Genomic DNA, 16,690 nt, shown 5'->3' with positions numbered 1-16,690 from the left:
TAGCCAGCATTTACATCATATGGTGTTGTACACCTATAATCTTGACGCTTTGCAGGACTGAGGCCAAAGGGTCAGGAATTTAAGGATGATATGGCTTATATAGCAAGACTGTCTCAAAACTAAATAAAAACAAGGTAAACAGCAATAGCAAAAATCTCTAGACCTAATGAAAAGAATACCACATAGCTTTTGATTTATACCTTCTCTTGTAAATATGTAATTTTATCAAACAGAAATTACTTGGTTTCCCCTGGCAACCTTCACTTCTATCCTAAATTAAAATGAAAGATTGAATTAAACTGGAGAAATAATAAAAATACTACGTATACCCACTATGTAAAGAAAGATTAAGAAAATTAAGCCATGAAGAATAATTAAGTTTGTGGATATATGAAATCAGTGGATATATGAAAAACTGTTAACTGACAACAAAAAACTGACCTCAGAATATTATGAATATATGTAAACACTATCACTAAAAATTTAATTAAGTAGGGACTCTAATTGTATGAGCTAACTTATATATATATATAACTTATATATATATATATATTTGTTATTGTTGTTTTTCGAGACATGGTTTCTCTGTGTAACAGTCCTAGCTGTCCTGGAACTAGCTCTTGTAGATCAGGTTGGCTTCGAACTCCCAGAGATCTGCTTGCCTCTACCTCCCAAGTGCTGGAATTAAAGGTGTACGCTACCACCTCCTGGCCCAACTTTCTTATAATTTTTAATGTAACTAACTTTATCCACAAATCATCTCTTTCCTAATCATCTAAGGTTGAAAATAAGACGTTAAGAAATGGGAGGAAAGAAAATAGATTTAACCATTGGTGAGAATATAGAGTGCAATACCAATTTAAAGAACACAGTGTACCAGTCATCTATGATTAATCTCTATACAATCTGTCTCTCACTCTAAGAAATTACAGTATCTCACTGTGATGCCCAGTCTGGCCTTGAACTCTCTTTGTAGCTCAGGCAGGCTTTGAACATAAGATCTTGCCTCAACCTCATGAGTATCTTGAGTTAATGGGGCTGTGCCACCAGACCTGGGGACCCTATATTCTTTAGAAAACCTTTGTGGATTTCCTTAATGTATGTCATAATATATAATTGAAGATGATGTGACCAAAGTTCAAATGGGTTACTTGTAGAGTGAGTGAGCTTTTCTTGTTCTACATGGACATTTCTTGTTCTACCTAAGGCAAAAAGACAATTGCAGTTACCTTTGAAGCCTGACCTCAGCTCAGACCTTTTATTGGTCTTTTGCTGTTTCCCCTTGCTACTTTTTGTAATTAGTAAAAATGTATTCACTATGAATAACGAAGATTAGATGATATTTTGTTTACTAATTTAGGGAACTGTTTAAGCTCTTTTATTAAAATTGATAAAAATGATAAAGACCAACATGTAGGTGCTTGTGTGGTTATAGTTCACATTTAGAAAATATGTTTTTCCAGGGTATTCTATTTTGACTATTATTATTTCAGAATATTTTTGTTGGTAGATTAGCTTATATTCATATATGTTTTTTAACAACTACTATGCTGCTTTTAGGCCGTGTGTCACCATCACCATCTCAGGAAAGTCTAAGTTCATCAAAGTCTGACACAGACACAGGGGTATGTTCAAGTTTTATGGTTACTTTTGTTAAATTCTATGATTTATTTGATGCCCTAAAATATTTTTCTATTATAAATTTTGTCAAGGTGTTGATTAAAATTAACACATAATATTCAAGTGTTTCAAGTGTTTCTTCTATTTATATTCCCAAGTGAAAAATCATCAAGTTTCAGGATTGTCAAGTGGTGAATATTATTCAAGGTACCAACCTAATGATGCATACTTAAATAAAATATCACTTTAATCCAGGTTTAATATTTTTAAAAATATTAATTTTATAGTTTTATTATAGTTAAATTTTCTGATGTCTTTTTATTGCCTCCAGGAAAAAAGATACTTCTTAATATTGCATCATATTGCCTTTCTAACTCAGTTCTAATACTCTGGTGTCTGCAAGTTCTACTTCCCATGCTGATCTGTCATAAATATTCTTTCACAATGATATCTTTTCCCATGTATTTACTTTGTCCAGAATACCCTATCTGAATTCAGCTTAAATGGCTTATGTTCTCTTATTAGTTTCCCTAAATCCAGCAGGCAGAATTATTACTCATTGTGCTTTGATAATATGTCATGTGTAGTTTTATATATTGTTTACCATACTTCCTTCTGTTTAGGCTTTGAACTAATCCTTGACATCTTATTCCATGCTGACTGTAGTAGGTGTGCCGTCAGCATTGAAATCCCGCTTCTGTGCTTTTACTCTAAGTTTTTCCCTTATCTGAATGCTTCTAGTCTCCCTTCTTTCCATTTAAACTATGCCCATTCTACATGGGCCACTTTTTCTCTAAAACCTTCACTCACTAATGCATAGTGACAATTTTAACTGCTTTGGAGAACAGGGTTTGTTTACTTATTAGTTTAATTTACTATAAAGCCTCTAAGTATTTGTTGTTTTTGAAAGACAAACTATACTGCGTCTTGTTTATGCTTAGCAGCTTATAGATTCATAACTATTTCTGTCTAACCTCCCCACCCCGATCTCTAAGTGTAATTACAATGTTAATGGAGTATAAAACATTATAAATGAGAACTATTAAACTTCTTTAATAGAAAAGTTAGTCTTTGTCTTATACTATTTAACTTTTTTCTTCTGAAACAATTGAGTAGTCTGTCATTTTCAGGAAAAGGTCATTTGAGATTGCTTTGACTTCTCTCATTCTTTCTCAAAACAGCTGAGAGAGGCTTCTGTCTCATGTCTTTTGGGGTTTGTTGTCTGGAATTATTTTTGAACCTAATTAGATACAGTGGAGCACAATAAGCACAGTAGAGATCATTTTCCTATGCAGTTGGTCTGGTTCATGGTTGGGTGTCTTAGCCCTTTTGAAGTGTTTTCACATGCTGTATCATCATGTGAAGCAGAACATGAAAGAATCTTCTGTACAGTTGGGGGCAGATACTGATGAGCCAAGGCCACTCGTCTACTCCCTAGCAGTGTTCCCAAACCTAGAATTGTAACTCCTAGGATGTGTCTCCTGATTACCGAAAGTAGCGCAGGAAGTGTAAGCGAGGTGCATGCTTAGCTTGCCCTGCTGTCTAAATGTTTAAAAACTAGTAGTGTTGGCTTTAGCATGGACTTTTAGCCTTCTGGGTTTTTCTAAGAATCTGCAGTTGGACAAGAGTATAATGTAGTGGTTCTGTGTAAAGTTTCTTCTTAATGTTATAAATTGTAAGGATGCTTTTTTTAAAACCCTAGAAACTAGGTTTTTCTTGGGTAAATTTTTGTTCAGTATACTTAATTGGTGGAATGTCAATGAGTATTAATAACACTTAACAGCTACTTAAAATTTTGGAGGGGAATAGATCATTGAAATGTTGGGGGGTTATAGATCAGAATCTAAAACTTGAATAAAGAGAGCTAGAAGGCATTGAGAATTTTTTTGTGAAATTTGTGTCTACAACATTTTATAAATCTATACTTTATTACTTTCACTATCTAATTTATAGATAAAGAAAAAGAAAGCTTTGAAATACTAAGTAACAGTTTCACAGTTGATAAATATAGCATCAGAATTGGTCTCCACCTCTACCTCTATAACCTATGCTCTTAAGAATTATGCTACACTAGTTGCCATTTTGATATCTGGTACTTGTCTTCATTCAGTCCAAAAATATGTATTATTGAGTTCCTACAACATATTAATAATTATTTAAATAACTGGAGAAGTAGTAAACAAAGAAAGAAGACAAAGCTATGTTATGAATATTAAATGAAAGAATAGAATTTTTTACAACATTTTATTGAGAACCATCAATAGGTAAAGGTGCTTGCCACTAAGCCTTGTGACCTGCATTGGATTCCCAGGATCCACATAATAGAAAGAGAGAATGAACTTTTATGAGTTGTACTCTGACTTGCATGTACTCATACACATACACAAATAACAAATGTAATAAAAAAGTTTTAAAGATACTTTATTGTGTTATGACATGTAAAAGGCTATATATGCTGAACATACATAATTTGGTGAGTTTGGTGATAAATGTACAACTATGGAAGCATAAGGACAGTGAATGCCAAAAATCTACCCATCGACTCCAGTTGTTTCTTCATTCCCCTTATTTATTAATTATTGTGATAATTTTTGGACTATTAATTTTAATTTTAAGTCTATAATATAGTATATTAAGTATAATCATTGTTCTGTGCTCTCTAGTACTTACTAATTTTGTATAACTGAAACTTTATATGCTTTGAGTAATAATATCTGCTTCATCTTTCCCCTGATCGCTGGCAGCCCCCATATTCTGCTTCTGTGAATGGAACTATGTTATGTTACATTAATCATTTATGTGACAACAATATAGTATTTACCCTTCTGTGTATAGCTTATTTTACTTATCTTCTAAGCTCATTGTTGTTATCATGAATGGCAGCATTTTCCTTTTAGGATAAATAGTATTCCATGATGTGTATAAGCCACATTTACTTTATCTATTCTTCCATCATTGGCTGCAGTGAACATGATAGTGCAAATCTTTTAGATCCCGACTTCAATTCCTCTGGATTTACACCAGGAAAAGAGATTAATGAATCATGTAAGAATTCTATTTTTAATTTTCTGAGGAATCTCCATACCGTCATTCCTAGTGGCTGAACCGATCAACATTCCCACCAGCAGTGCCTAGAGTTACATTTTCCCCCAAATTCTTTTTTTTTATTGAGAAAAGGAGAAAAAAAGAAAAAAACAAGTTTCCACCTCCTCCCAGCCTCCCATTTCCCTCCTCCTCCTCCCACCCTTCTCCCCCTCCTCCCACCCTTCTCTCCCTCCTCCCTCTCCTTTCCCCCTCCCTCTCCAGTCCAAAGAGCAGTCAGGGTTCCCTGCCCAGTGGTAAGTCCTAGGTCCTCCCCCCTCCGTCCATATCTAGGAAGGTGAACATCCAAACTGGCTAGGCTCCCACAAAGCCAGCACATTACGTAGGATCAAAACCCTGTGCCATTGTCCTTTGCGTCTCATCAGCCCTCATTGTTCGCCATGTTCAGAGAGTCCAGTTTTATTCCATGCTTTTTTGGTAGCAGTCCAGCTGGCCTTGGTGAGCTCCCAATGGATCATCCCCACTGTCTCAGTGGGTGGGTGCACCCCTCGTGGTCCCGACTTCTTTGCTCATGTTCTCCCTCCTTCTGCTCCTCATTGGGACCTTGGGAGCTCAGTCCAGTGCTCCAGTGTGGGTCTCTGTCTCTATCTCCATCCATCACCAAATGAAGGTTCTATGATGATATGCAAGATATTCGTCATCAGCCTTTACTATTTACTATTTCTATTAAGATAGTATTTTCATATAATATATTCTGATAACAGTTTCCCCTCCCTCAACGCCTCCCAGATCCTTCCTACTCTCCCCCATCCATCTCTATATGCCATCTCTCTCTCTCTTTAGAAATCAAACAGGTGATTTTTTTAAAAATAAAGAATTTTTAAAAGCATAAGAAACACATATAGACACAAACAAAAACCATAAAAACACTGGACCAGAAACCACAGTATATAAACAAAAGACTAGTAATGCAAAAAAAAAAAAAAACCAATGTAAGATAAAAAATTCCAAAAGTACCATTGAGCCTGCACTTAAGTGTGGTTTTTATATTGGGTGAGACTCAGATTGGCTATTCCTGCTACATTTGTGCCTTTATTGCACAATCAGATCATGAAGGCAGGTCACCATTGTAGATTGCAGGGTTTGTAACTGAATTTTTTTATGATAGTCATTATGACAACTGTAGGGCAATACATCATAGCATTTTTTTTTACTTGCAGTGGTACCAATCAAATCACTCTAATGGTTAATGATGTCCAATGCCTTTGTGTATACCTGTTCTCCATTCAAATATTTTCTTTGGAGCATGCCTATCAAGTCCTTTTTTTTTCTCCCTCCCCCTCTCTCTTGTATGCGTGTGTGTGCTTGCGCATGCGCATGTATGCTAAAAGTGGTACTTAGGATTTTCTGCACACTAGGAAACTGCTCTAACTCTGAGCCACATTGGACCTTTGGACCATTTCTAATTGAGTTATCTGATTTGATTTTAGTTTAGCTTTTTTACTGTCCAGTTGTAGAGTCCCTTATATATTTGCATATAAAACTTTATCAGATATTTGGATGACACATAGTTTCCTCTATTTCTATAGCTGCTATTTCATGTGGTTGGTTGTTTTCTTTTTTGGTTTGCAAGACAGAGTTTTGTAGGCCTGGCTGTCCTGGTCCTTGCTTTGTAGACCAAGCTGGCCTTGAGCTCATAGAGATCTGTCTGCCTGTAGGTGTTGGGATTTACTTTTTCTCTAAAATGCTTTTGATTTTGATGCTTCTTTTTTTTGGGAGAGGTGGTCTAAAACTTTCAGTGGATACTTAAAACTGTGGGTATAACAAAACCATACACATGCAATGTTTTCCTTTTATTTGTAGACCTATGATGGGGTAGATATAAAAGATTTAATAAGACATTATGAAACAGAACAGTTATAGTACTATTCTGTACTAAAATGACATGAATGTCTGTCTGTCTCTTGAAAGAGTCGAAGTAAATAACCGGAATTACAGAATGCACAGCTGGGAACAGAGGAGAGCGACTGCACTCTCCCGGGTCTCGTTTACCTTTCGCACAATTTGTGGCAGCATAGCCAATGAATCATTGTCAGATCCAATGCCGAGAAAAGTTTTCCTTGTTTTTCCAGGAGTTTTACTGTGTAGGCTTTAAAGTCAATTCTTTAATCCATTTTAATTGATTTTTATGAATGGCATAAAATAAGAGTCCAAATTCATTCTTTTGTTTTTGAGAAAGGATTTCTCTGTGTAACTGCAACATGCTTTGTAAACCAGAGATCCTCCTGCCTCTGCCTCCCTAGTGCTGGGATTAAAGGCGTGCACCACCACCACCTGGCTTGTCATTTGTGCAAAATCTGAAAGTGGTAAGGAAGTGATTCTGTTTGTACCTAGAAGTGAATATAATAATAATTGCAAGGCAGTTCTACTGTGTTCAAGAAATAGCATCCAGGCCTGGGTAACTGGAGCCAGTGGGCAAGGGGGAGAATTAGGTAACCGAGGTATGTGTATAGACTGTTACAAGAATATGTGAATGCTGAAAGTCAAACCTGGATCTTCTGGAAGGGTAGCCAGTCCTCTTAACCTCTGAGACATCACTCCAGCCCAAAAAGTCATTTTCCAATAATCTATAAACCAGTCAAACATACCTAATCTAAAATCTAAAACATTTTGAGCACCAATATGATGCCATAAATAGGAAGTTTCACATCATGAAAACTTTCCTCATGCATAAAATGATTAAAAATAGAGCTGGTGTGGTGACACATACCTTTAACCTTTAATCCCAGCACTCTGGAGGCAGAGGCAGGCAGATATGAGTTTGAGTCTGTCCTGGTCTACAGAGTGAGTTCCAGGACAGCTACACAGAAGAACCAAAATAAAGTTTATTAAAAATATTGAGAGACCTGAGGACTGGAGGTAGAGTGCAATGGTCTAGATTAGCTCTCTAGCACAAAAAAGTCAGTGAGATAAAATGCTTGTTTAAAAAGTGAAATCTGGTGGTGGTTAGGGGCCAGGGACCTAGGCAGATGGTTAGGAATACTTGTCACTCTTGCAGAGGACCTAGATTCAGTTTTCTGCACTGGCACAGTGGCTTACAGCCATGCAGACTCCAGTGCTATGGAACCTAACAACCTCTACTGACTGCCAAGGCATCAGGCATACACTTGGTATACACATATACATACACACATACATCATACATGTATGTATGCAAAACACTCATACACATAAAATAAAACAAATCTGTTTTAAAAATTAAAGAGACCTGGAATCACTGTTAGGGGAAATGTGCTTAGAAGTTAATGAAAAATAGATAGTTGTTAAGCAAGTTGTTTGACTTTTATGTAATAGGGCAAGACTATTAATGTTAGTTATATCTTTTATCGGGGCTCACTAGTCTGGTAGTTAAATTTGGGGAAGAAGTTGTTATCTAGAAGTGGTTGGTAAAAAGCCCAGAGCTCAATGTTCTGGTTTGCCTGCATGGTTCCTGTGAAGATGTTTATATTTATAAACTTTTAAGTTTCTCTGTGGGGCTGGAGTTATAGTCTAGTATTAAGAACCTTTGTCCAGCATGCACGAGACCCTGAATTCCATCCCCAGCACTCACAAATCACATTCCAGTATGGACAAATAATGTCATTGCTTATTTTCTACCCCATGGCTACTGTTCATTTTCCCTACATTTTATTACTTTGATGATTTTTATTATTGAAATGTAATTGCATTATTTACCCCCATTCCTTTTCCTTCTTCGAACTCCCCCCCACACACACACACATACACACATACATTGCTTCCTCTCAAATTCCTGGCCTCTTTTCATTTTCTCTCCTCTCTCCCTCCTATGTTCCCTCCCTCCCCCTCCCTCTCTCATATACACACACAGGTAAATAAATTAATATAACCTACTGAGTATGGCTAGTGTTGCTTATGTCTACATGAATTCAGTGCTGAACACTTGTTACTGTGTAAGCGGTTAAGGGGGCTTATCCCTTGGGAGAAGACTATTTCTCCCTCTGTCATTATCTATTAGTTTCCTATAGTTCTTTGTCCTGTGGTATGGTCCCAGGACATTTCCCACTTCCTCATTGCTTATCTTTTGGTGTTGTCTTTGTTCGCATCTTGTTTAGGGAGCCATAAAGTAGAGGTATCATGGATGAAGCTTCTCTGTCATTTTTAGGAGACACAATCTCACATCAGATATTCTGGTCCTCTGGCTCTTAAAATCTTTCTGATCCTTCTTCCTCGATGTTCCCTAAGTCTTTTTTTTTTTAAGATAAATAATTTTTTTTTATTTTGGTGGGGGGACAGTCTCACTATGTAGCCCTGGTTGGTCTGAAACTTGCTGTGTAAATAGGGCTAGCTTTGAAATCATGGAGAGTCAACCTGCCTCAGCCTCTCCAGTGCTAGGATTAAAGGTACATGACACCATACCTGATCTTTTTTTTTTAAATAGGCAAAATGTATTATTTTGGCTTTTTTGGAATCAGGATACCTGGTTTGTACTCATCAAGTTCTCATATGTAAAATACAATTAATAGCTATCTCTCTGATTTGTATATCATTCACTTAGACAACATTTAAAACATTTTTTCTTGTTTTTTTGAGACAAGGTTTCTTTGTGTAGCCCTAGCTGTCCTAGAACTAGTTCTGTAGACCAGGCTGGCCTCAATATCACAAAGATCGGCCTGTCTCTGCCTCCTGAGTGCTGGGATTAAAGATGTGTACCACCACTGTACAGCAACATTTAAAATTTTTGTTTATAATGAGGGTAAACTTTGACTTATTTTTTTTGTAGCCTAGGCTGGCCTCAGACTTGCTATACACTGCATACTAAGAGATGACCTTACACTGCTGATTCTCCTGCCATCACCTTCTGAGTTTTTAGGGTTCTATAACATCTACTACCATGCCTGGATTATGTGGTGCTGGGGACTAAGTCCAGGTTCCCTAAGTCTTAGATGTAGGAGTTATATTGTAGATATAACCATCATGACTATACACCATATGATCAGTTTTTCTCTGCCTTTGGACCTGTTTTGATTTTCTATAATGGTCTCTGCCTATTGCAAATAGAAGCTTCTTTGGCGAAGGCTGTGAGTTACACTTATCTGTATGAATAAGGGTAAGTATTTAGAATGTAATTAAAAATTATGCTGGTTTAGTAAAGTGGCAGCAGTAGTTTCTCTTCTAAGATCCATGACCTCACTAGTCCCAGGTAGTTAGCTAGGTTTCTAATAGCAGGCATGAATTCCCTCCTGTTGAGTAGGCTTTAAATCCAATTATAGTTGTTGGTTATTGCCAGGATATGATTGCCACTGTTACAGTCTTAGAATACTTATTGTTGTGGTTTCTGGGCTTCTCAGATTGCTTGTCTCCCTTGGCAGCTGGCATAGCCTTGTCCTAAACTATGAAAGTTAGTCCTCAGGAAGGAAGCTTTCAAATGAAACCCAGCTCAGATCTTTCAAGACTTGTACTTTAAGCCAAGCCATCATTCTTTAAGTTATTGTTCTTCCTGCCTCCATTTGCTTCATCCAAATAGTTTTGGACATTGTTCAGTTTTCTTTGAAAGTTCCAGTAAGATCATTTACTTTTTCCTTTTTAGAATTCTATATTGGTTCTCCATGGCTTTATACCACCAAAACTTTTGAGCTACAAGTTTGAAATCCTTCACAAAATGGTCTTCTCTTTATAGTTCTGTGAACTTTTGTCTCCATCCTCATCCTAGTCACTCTTTCCTAAACATGAAATTCTTAGCTGGCACTCCATGTTTTCTTTCACACTACATGCTCTAAATCAGTTGAAAGAAGAGTTAGATAACAGCTGGATGTTGGTGGCACTTGCCTTTAATCCTAGCACACAAGAAGCAGAGACAAGTGGATCTTTGTGAGGTCGAGGCCAGCCTGGTCTACAGAGCAAGTTCCAGGACAACCAGGGCTATACACAGAACCCTGTCTCAAAAGACCAATAAAAGAAGGAGTTGGATGACTTTTATTCTACATTGATTCTCTTGTCCACAGGTTGCTTTGTGACCTTCTAATGTTTATTTGGACCTACAAGTCTTTTTATTAATGTCTTTATAGTGTTAATATCTATTTCAAAGAGTTGCTAGGATTCATTCAGATGATGGATACACAAAGCATGCACTAACTAAATTTTGGCATGCATGTATAGCATTATTTTCTACACACCTCTGTCTAATAGCAGAAACCTAACTAAAAATGGCTTAAATAATGAGGAAGTGAGTCTAGAGGTAAGGTTTCTTGTGGTGAGTTATCTCAGTAGTATTATCAGGGGCACAGAGTCCCACCAGTTTCCTGCTTTCTACTCTCTTTTATCTTGGACCTTTTCTGCCTTATGGTCATAAAAAGGCAACTACTGTATTAAATGTCACACGGAAACAACAATGTTCAAAGGCAGAAAAGGGGAAAGTCTCTTAAGGGAGCTCTGTTGAACACACCCTGTGGCTAAACTAGTCATCTTTTGGAAATGGAGAAAGCTAATTCTAAATTAGTTTAGCCTAGTCATGACTCAAACCCTTGAGCTGGCCCTACTTCTCCTGAAGAAATAGATGCTAGAAAAAGGACAAAGAAAGGACTCTTTTAGAGAGAGGAAAGACTATGATAGCAGGGTATAATTGCCTCAGGAATGATTCTAATTTGTTACTGCATGGAGAGAAAGAAAGGTGGTAAGTAGTAAATCAGCATAAAAAGGGGAGTCTGCTTTGGGTGGCTTGAAATTTCAATTGGGCATCATACAAATTGATGAGAGAACAGGTGGGTGGGAAAAGTATGAAGTTTTTGTTTTGATAGCACTACAGCTCAGCTTTAAAGTTTGTTTTATATCTAACTAGGTATGTAGCGGAACTGATGAAGACACAGATGACAAAAATGCACCATTTCGGCAACGGCCCTTTTGCAAATATAAAGGACATACTGCTGATCTCCTTGATCTTTCATGGTCTAAAGTAAGAAATTATTATTTGAATTATGCATTAATTCTGTATGACTTTGACATTAGGATTTAAAAATGTTTTATTTGTATGCTTATTATACTAGAAGGCTGTCAACTTAGTGAAAGTTATGTATAAGCTAATCTGAGTTCTAAAAAGAGGAATTTAAAAGCGTTCATATTGCTTAACAATTTAGATCTATGTATTATTTGCCATTTGCTTTTTATATGCAGTAATTTTTAGAAAGAAATGATCCTTTGCTCTAAACAGAGACTGCTCATTCATTTCCCAGCTACCCAGACCCAAATAACACAGACACTATATTAATTACAACACTGTTTAGCCAATGACTCAGGCATATTTCTAGCTAGCTCTTACATCTTAAATTAACCCATTACTATTCTTTTATATTTTACCACAAGGCTCGTGGTTTGTTACCTCTTGCTTCTTGGGCAGCTACATGGCGTCTGCCTCCTTCAGCAGCTACATGGCTTCTCCTTGACTCTGCCAACTCTCTCTATATTATCTTAGTTCAGATTTCCCATCTGGCTCTATTCTGCTGAACTGTTGACCAAAACAGGTTCTTTATTAACTAATAGTAATAAAACATTCACAGCATACATAAGGGAATCCCACATCATCTCTCCTTTTATGTCTAAAGAAAAAGAAAAGTTTGAATTTTAACATATTAAAATTACGTATATAAAACAGTTATCAAGCAAGAATTATAGTTACAATATCCAGTCCATTTACATTTGGCAAATTAAGGAAAATACTCGATCATCTATCCTATTTTTGTTAGTCTAAAGTTTTATATCCAATTTATCTTTGATCATAACTAAGGAAAACTGTTAACTATCTGTCTTCAACTCTGCAAAGATCCCAAGATATAATATTACCTAAGTAAATAGGAAGTGCATTGTAAACAGTTGCTTCCAAAACTCTAGAATTGGCAGAGACATCTCGCTGCCTGGACAGTCACCCAAAATTCTTTTGTAACATTGGGGCATCCATATTCAGCTTACAGGTCCATAGTATCTGGCAGACTTTTCTGTGAAGCAGAGAATTTGGAAGACTATTCTGTCTATATTAGCAGTTTGTCAGTCATTCTCTTCTGTGTTCTGTAGAATGTCTGGCAGACTCTTTCATGAATCAGGAACCCTGAAGGACTATCTGACCTTCTTTAGGCAAGTTAAGCAGTCATTTTTCTGTGGGTCCTGCATGTCCAGCTTGTATAGCATACCATCAAGCAGTCCAGGAAAGAACAGTTTCTTGCCCAAATCACTAGCCTTGTCACATTGAAGGCAAATTCCATAACGAGTTTATTCAATGTCCATCAGCCTCTCTGAAGTAATTGGTGTTGCCAGAAGCAGACATGTCTCACTGTTGAGAAAAGTCTAAGTTCTTAAAACCTTTTAAATGTCTTTGAAAGGTTGAAGATTAACTGAAATACATCTCTGTATATCTAGAAAACCTAACATTACTACAAGTTTGACTATTATAAATGACTATCTATTAATCTATAATTTTTAATTTTATATTACATTTTAAATGAGCTGTATAAACATAGTACCTTAAACAAGAGTAAAATATACATATAACAAAATTGACCTTAATTTTGTATCAATAAACGAAGATCCATAACAATGTAAAGTTTTCTTCTTTATATCATATCCCCCCTCTTTTTTTAAGAAAGAGATTGACTTGACCATTTAACCATCTATAATCAACCCTCTTTAAATAAAAACAAACATTTATAAACAATAGTTTTGGGAATTTGTGCATTGTTTTCTCTCAACTATTTTTCCTGTTGTTTGTTGGATGAAGTATTTTTAGGGTTCACAGAGACTTTCAGAGGGGTCTTTTCCCATCAAACAGCATTAGTCTGGAAGGAACCCACAGGTTCCCACCCTCTGTTGAAACAAAAGCAGACCTCTTTTTCAAAGTAACATATACTTAGACTCAAATTTTGAAGTTAAGATACTTTTAAAATATTTATGTTGGTTTAGTTTAGCAGCTGTACAATGAAATGTTTTTCTGTACTTAGCCCATCCACAGTCAAAAAATTAAAAGAAAACACAATAATATACATAATCCAGACTCTGTATTTTCCATCTTTATGAGGCTTATTTTTTAACTCTATTACTTTTTAATACTTATTTTATTGTCTTTACTCTTTTCATCTATGACTGTATTCTTGTCTATACTCTTTTTCCTCTCTTCCAAGCCTACATACATTTTTAAACACTCTATGATACAATCAGAGGTTTATTTTTATCTGAATCTATCTTTATTGTGTATCTGTAATCATTTTCTGACCAGGACCCCCCCTTTCTTTTAATGCTAAGTGGGTGTGGCTAGGACCAATTCTGCAGTTCTGCCTGTTTGCTCTGCCCAGTCCAACACGGCAGAGGCATGTTCACCCCCTATGTAAACCATGCTCACCACCACAGCTCCAGGGGTGCAATGGGTTTATGTTGCCTTTAAGCACACAGCATGCTGCTCACAAACCCCATTTAAGTTCATGACCTCTTGAAAGAACCAGAGCTGTCTGTCTCTGCTGCCAGCATGAACCAAGAAGCCAACCAGTTTTTGCTGGTAATGCTGAGTCAGGAAACCTTTTTTAAAAAATATTTATTTATTATGTATACAATATTCTGTCTGTGTGTATGCCTGCAGGCCAGAAGAGGGCACCAGACCTCATTACAGATGGTTGTGAGCCACCATGTGGTTGCTGGGAATTGAACTCAGGACCTTTGGAAGAGCAGGCAATGCTCTTAACCTCTGAGCCATCTCTCCAGCCCCGGAAACCTTTTCTTAAAGGAGCTGTGCCTCTGCTTGCTACTAGCAAGCAAAACCTATCTGGAAAAAAAAGCTACTACCAAGAAGCTGTGCTTGGCTCCCATTTTTGTGGGTCTAGAAGCCATTTTCTTAAAAGCTTTTTTAGGTTTTACGTGGATCCATGCCCTAGACAGTGGGCGTCATTTTGTAAACAGAGGCTGCTTACTTATTTCCCAGATGCCCAGACCCAAATAACTTCACAAAAGTCATATCCACAAAATGGATAACTACAGCTACAAATATCAAGTCTGGTCCATCTTTAAACCTGCTTTAAGGCTAACTTGCTACCTTCATGCAATTATTTATTTTTCATGAAATGTTCATCTTGTGATTCTTTTCGATAGAGTAATAGTATAACTTCAGTAAAGGGACAATTTTGCCACTAAATACCTCAATAGTTTTCTAAAAAATTAAGATGTCTCAAATTTTAAATAAGGTATTTAAATATGAAACACCTTAGCATATTTTGCTTTGGTTTTCTGAGACCGGGTTTCTCAGTAGCTATGGAGCCAGTCCTGGAACTCACTCTGTAGCCTAGGCTGGCCTCTGAACTCACAGAGATCTGTCTGCCTCTGCCTCCTGAGGCTAGGATTAAAGGTGTGCGCCACCACTGCCTGTTCACCTTAGCATTTTGCTTTATACCTTAAACTATGTCAGTAATCAGTATCTAAATACATTTAAAATTTAAGAGAGAAAATAATATCTGAATACCATGACTTGAGAAAAATGAACTATATTAACTAAACAATAATACCAGAGATACAAACGGTATACATATATTTTAATTATGTCAGAAAAACCCTGTGTAGCACAGAGATATTAATGGTATATTTTGGTAAACTAAATCAAGCTGTGCCTGAACTCTGTTTGCTTACCTGTTTGTTGCTTTGTTCGTTTCCTTGAGACAGAGTCTCTGTAGCTGAGGGTGGGCTAACACTCATTCTGTGACCTAGGTCAGCTTCACACTCACTGTGATCCTCCCACCTCTGCCTCCGCCCCCTGCGTCTGTCTGCTAAGTACCAGGATTATAGGCTTCCATCAACATTCCATGCTATGCACCACTTTTGAGTCAGTCCATTTGTGAATTGCTGATTCCCATTAGGTGTTCGTGTTCTTGGTGTTTTATATTTGCCATAGTTGATATCTCTCTCTCTCTCTCTCTCTCTCTCTCTCTCTCTCTCTCTCTCTCTCTCTCTCTCTCTCTGTGTGTGTGTGTGTGTGTGTGTGTGTGTGTGTGTGTGTGTGTGTGTGTGTTTCTCTCTCTATATTTCTGTCTGGTGGTCTGCTTTTTAAATCAAATACCTTGCAAACTTGAGGACCTGAGTTTGATCCCAAAATTTTACAGTAAAAAAGAAAAGCACACATCATAATCACGGCACTGATAGGAGGAGACACATAGACCCATGTGACTCTCTTTCCCTCTGGTAAGTCAGCCTGACCAGCTTGGAAAATTCAAGACCAGTAAAAGACCCTGTCTCATAAAATAAGTTGTAGCACCCGAGGAACAACACCTAATGTTATCCTCTGACCTCCACATGTATGTACGTACACATTTAGGTGTACATACATGAACACAAAGAGGAACAGAGCCCTTTTTTAAAAAAAGTATTTTGAAGTTTTGGTTTTCAAATTTTAAAATTACATTTATTTATTTATTTGCGTATGTGCACTTGTGTGTACACAATTTGTTCCTCTTACCTAATTGCATTTTGATGCAACACTAAAGAGACTCAGCAGGTTGTCTCTCTCTGTCTCTCTGTCTCTCTCTCTCTGTCTCTCTCTCTCTCTCTCTCTCTCTCTCTCTCTCTCTCTCTCTCCATCTCACTCCCTTCCTCCCCCTCTCCCATGATTAATAATGATAGTCAATGAAGACCTCAATTCAAGGGGGAGTAAGTGAGGGCATAGGAGGGGTTGTGGCAGGAAGGAACATGGGAGGCTTTAGAAGAAGGAAAGGAAAAGGGGGGAAGTGATGGAATTATATCTTAATTAAAATGAAAGAATAAACCAAGTTTCTAAAATAATTTCCTACTAGATAGTCTGTATTTCAGATTCACTCAAAACATATTTGTTGTTCTCTTAACCACCTAAATTAAGGTCACGACTCTGGAGACAGACTCCCAGCGTTCATATTCTAACTACTTTGCCCCCTTGTAGTTGTGGGATCTTTGGCCACTTTCCTTAACTTTACTATACAGCACCTATAAAATAGGCATAGTAAAAGTAACTTCTTTG

At 37.0% G+C, this 16,690-nt stretch overlaps 1 protein-coding gene across 4 annotated transcripts in view; it reads left to right on the top strand.

Moving 5' to 3' along the window:
- Window positions 1-16,690, top strand: part of Wdr44 (WD repeat domain 44) — a 105,923-nt gene that overhangs the window by 72,992 nt on the left and 16,241 nt on the right. For all 4 annotated transcript variants that reach the window (XM_075957472.1, XM_075957474.1, XM_075957471.1 and 1 more), the window contains 2 exons: window positions 1,561-1,625; window positions 11,519-11,632. In XM_075957472.1, the coding sequence (XP_075813587.1) occupies window positions 1,561-1,625; window positions 11,519-11,632 (179 nt within the window). The remainder of the gene's footprint in view (window positions 1-1,560; window positions 1,626-11,518; window positions 11,633-16,690) is intronic.

This window comes from Microtus pennsylvanicus, chromosome X (genome assembly GCF_037038515.1).
Source record: "Microtus pennsylvanicus isolate mMicPen1 chromosome X, mMicPen1.hap1, whole genome shotgun sequence".
Taxonomy (NCBI): domain Eukaryota; kingdom Metazoa; phylum Chordata; class Mammalia; order Rodentia; family Cricetidae; genus Microtus; species Microtus pennsylvanicus.
This window is presented reverse-complemented; position numbering and strand designations above follow the sequence as displayed.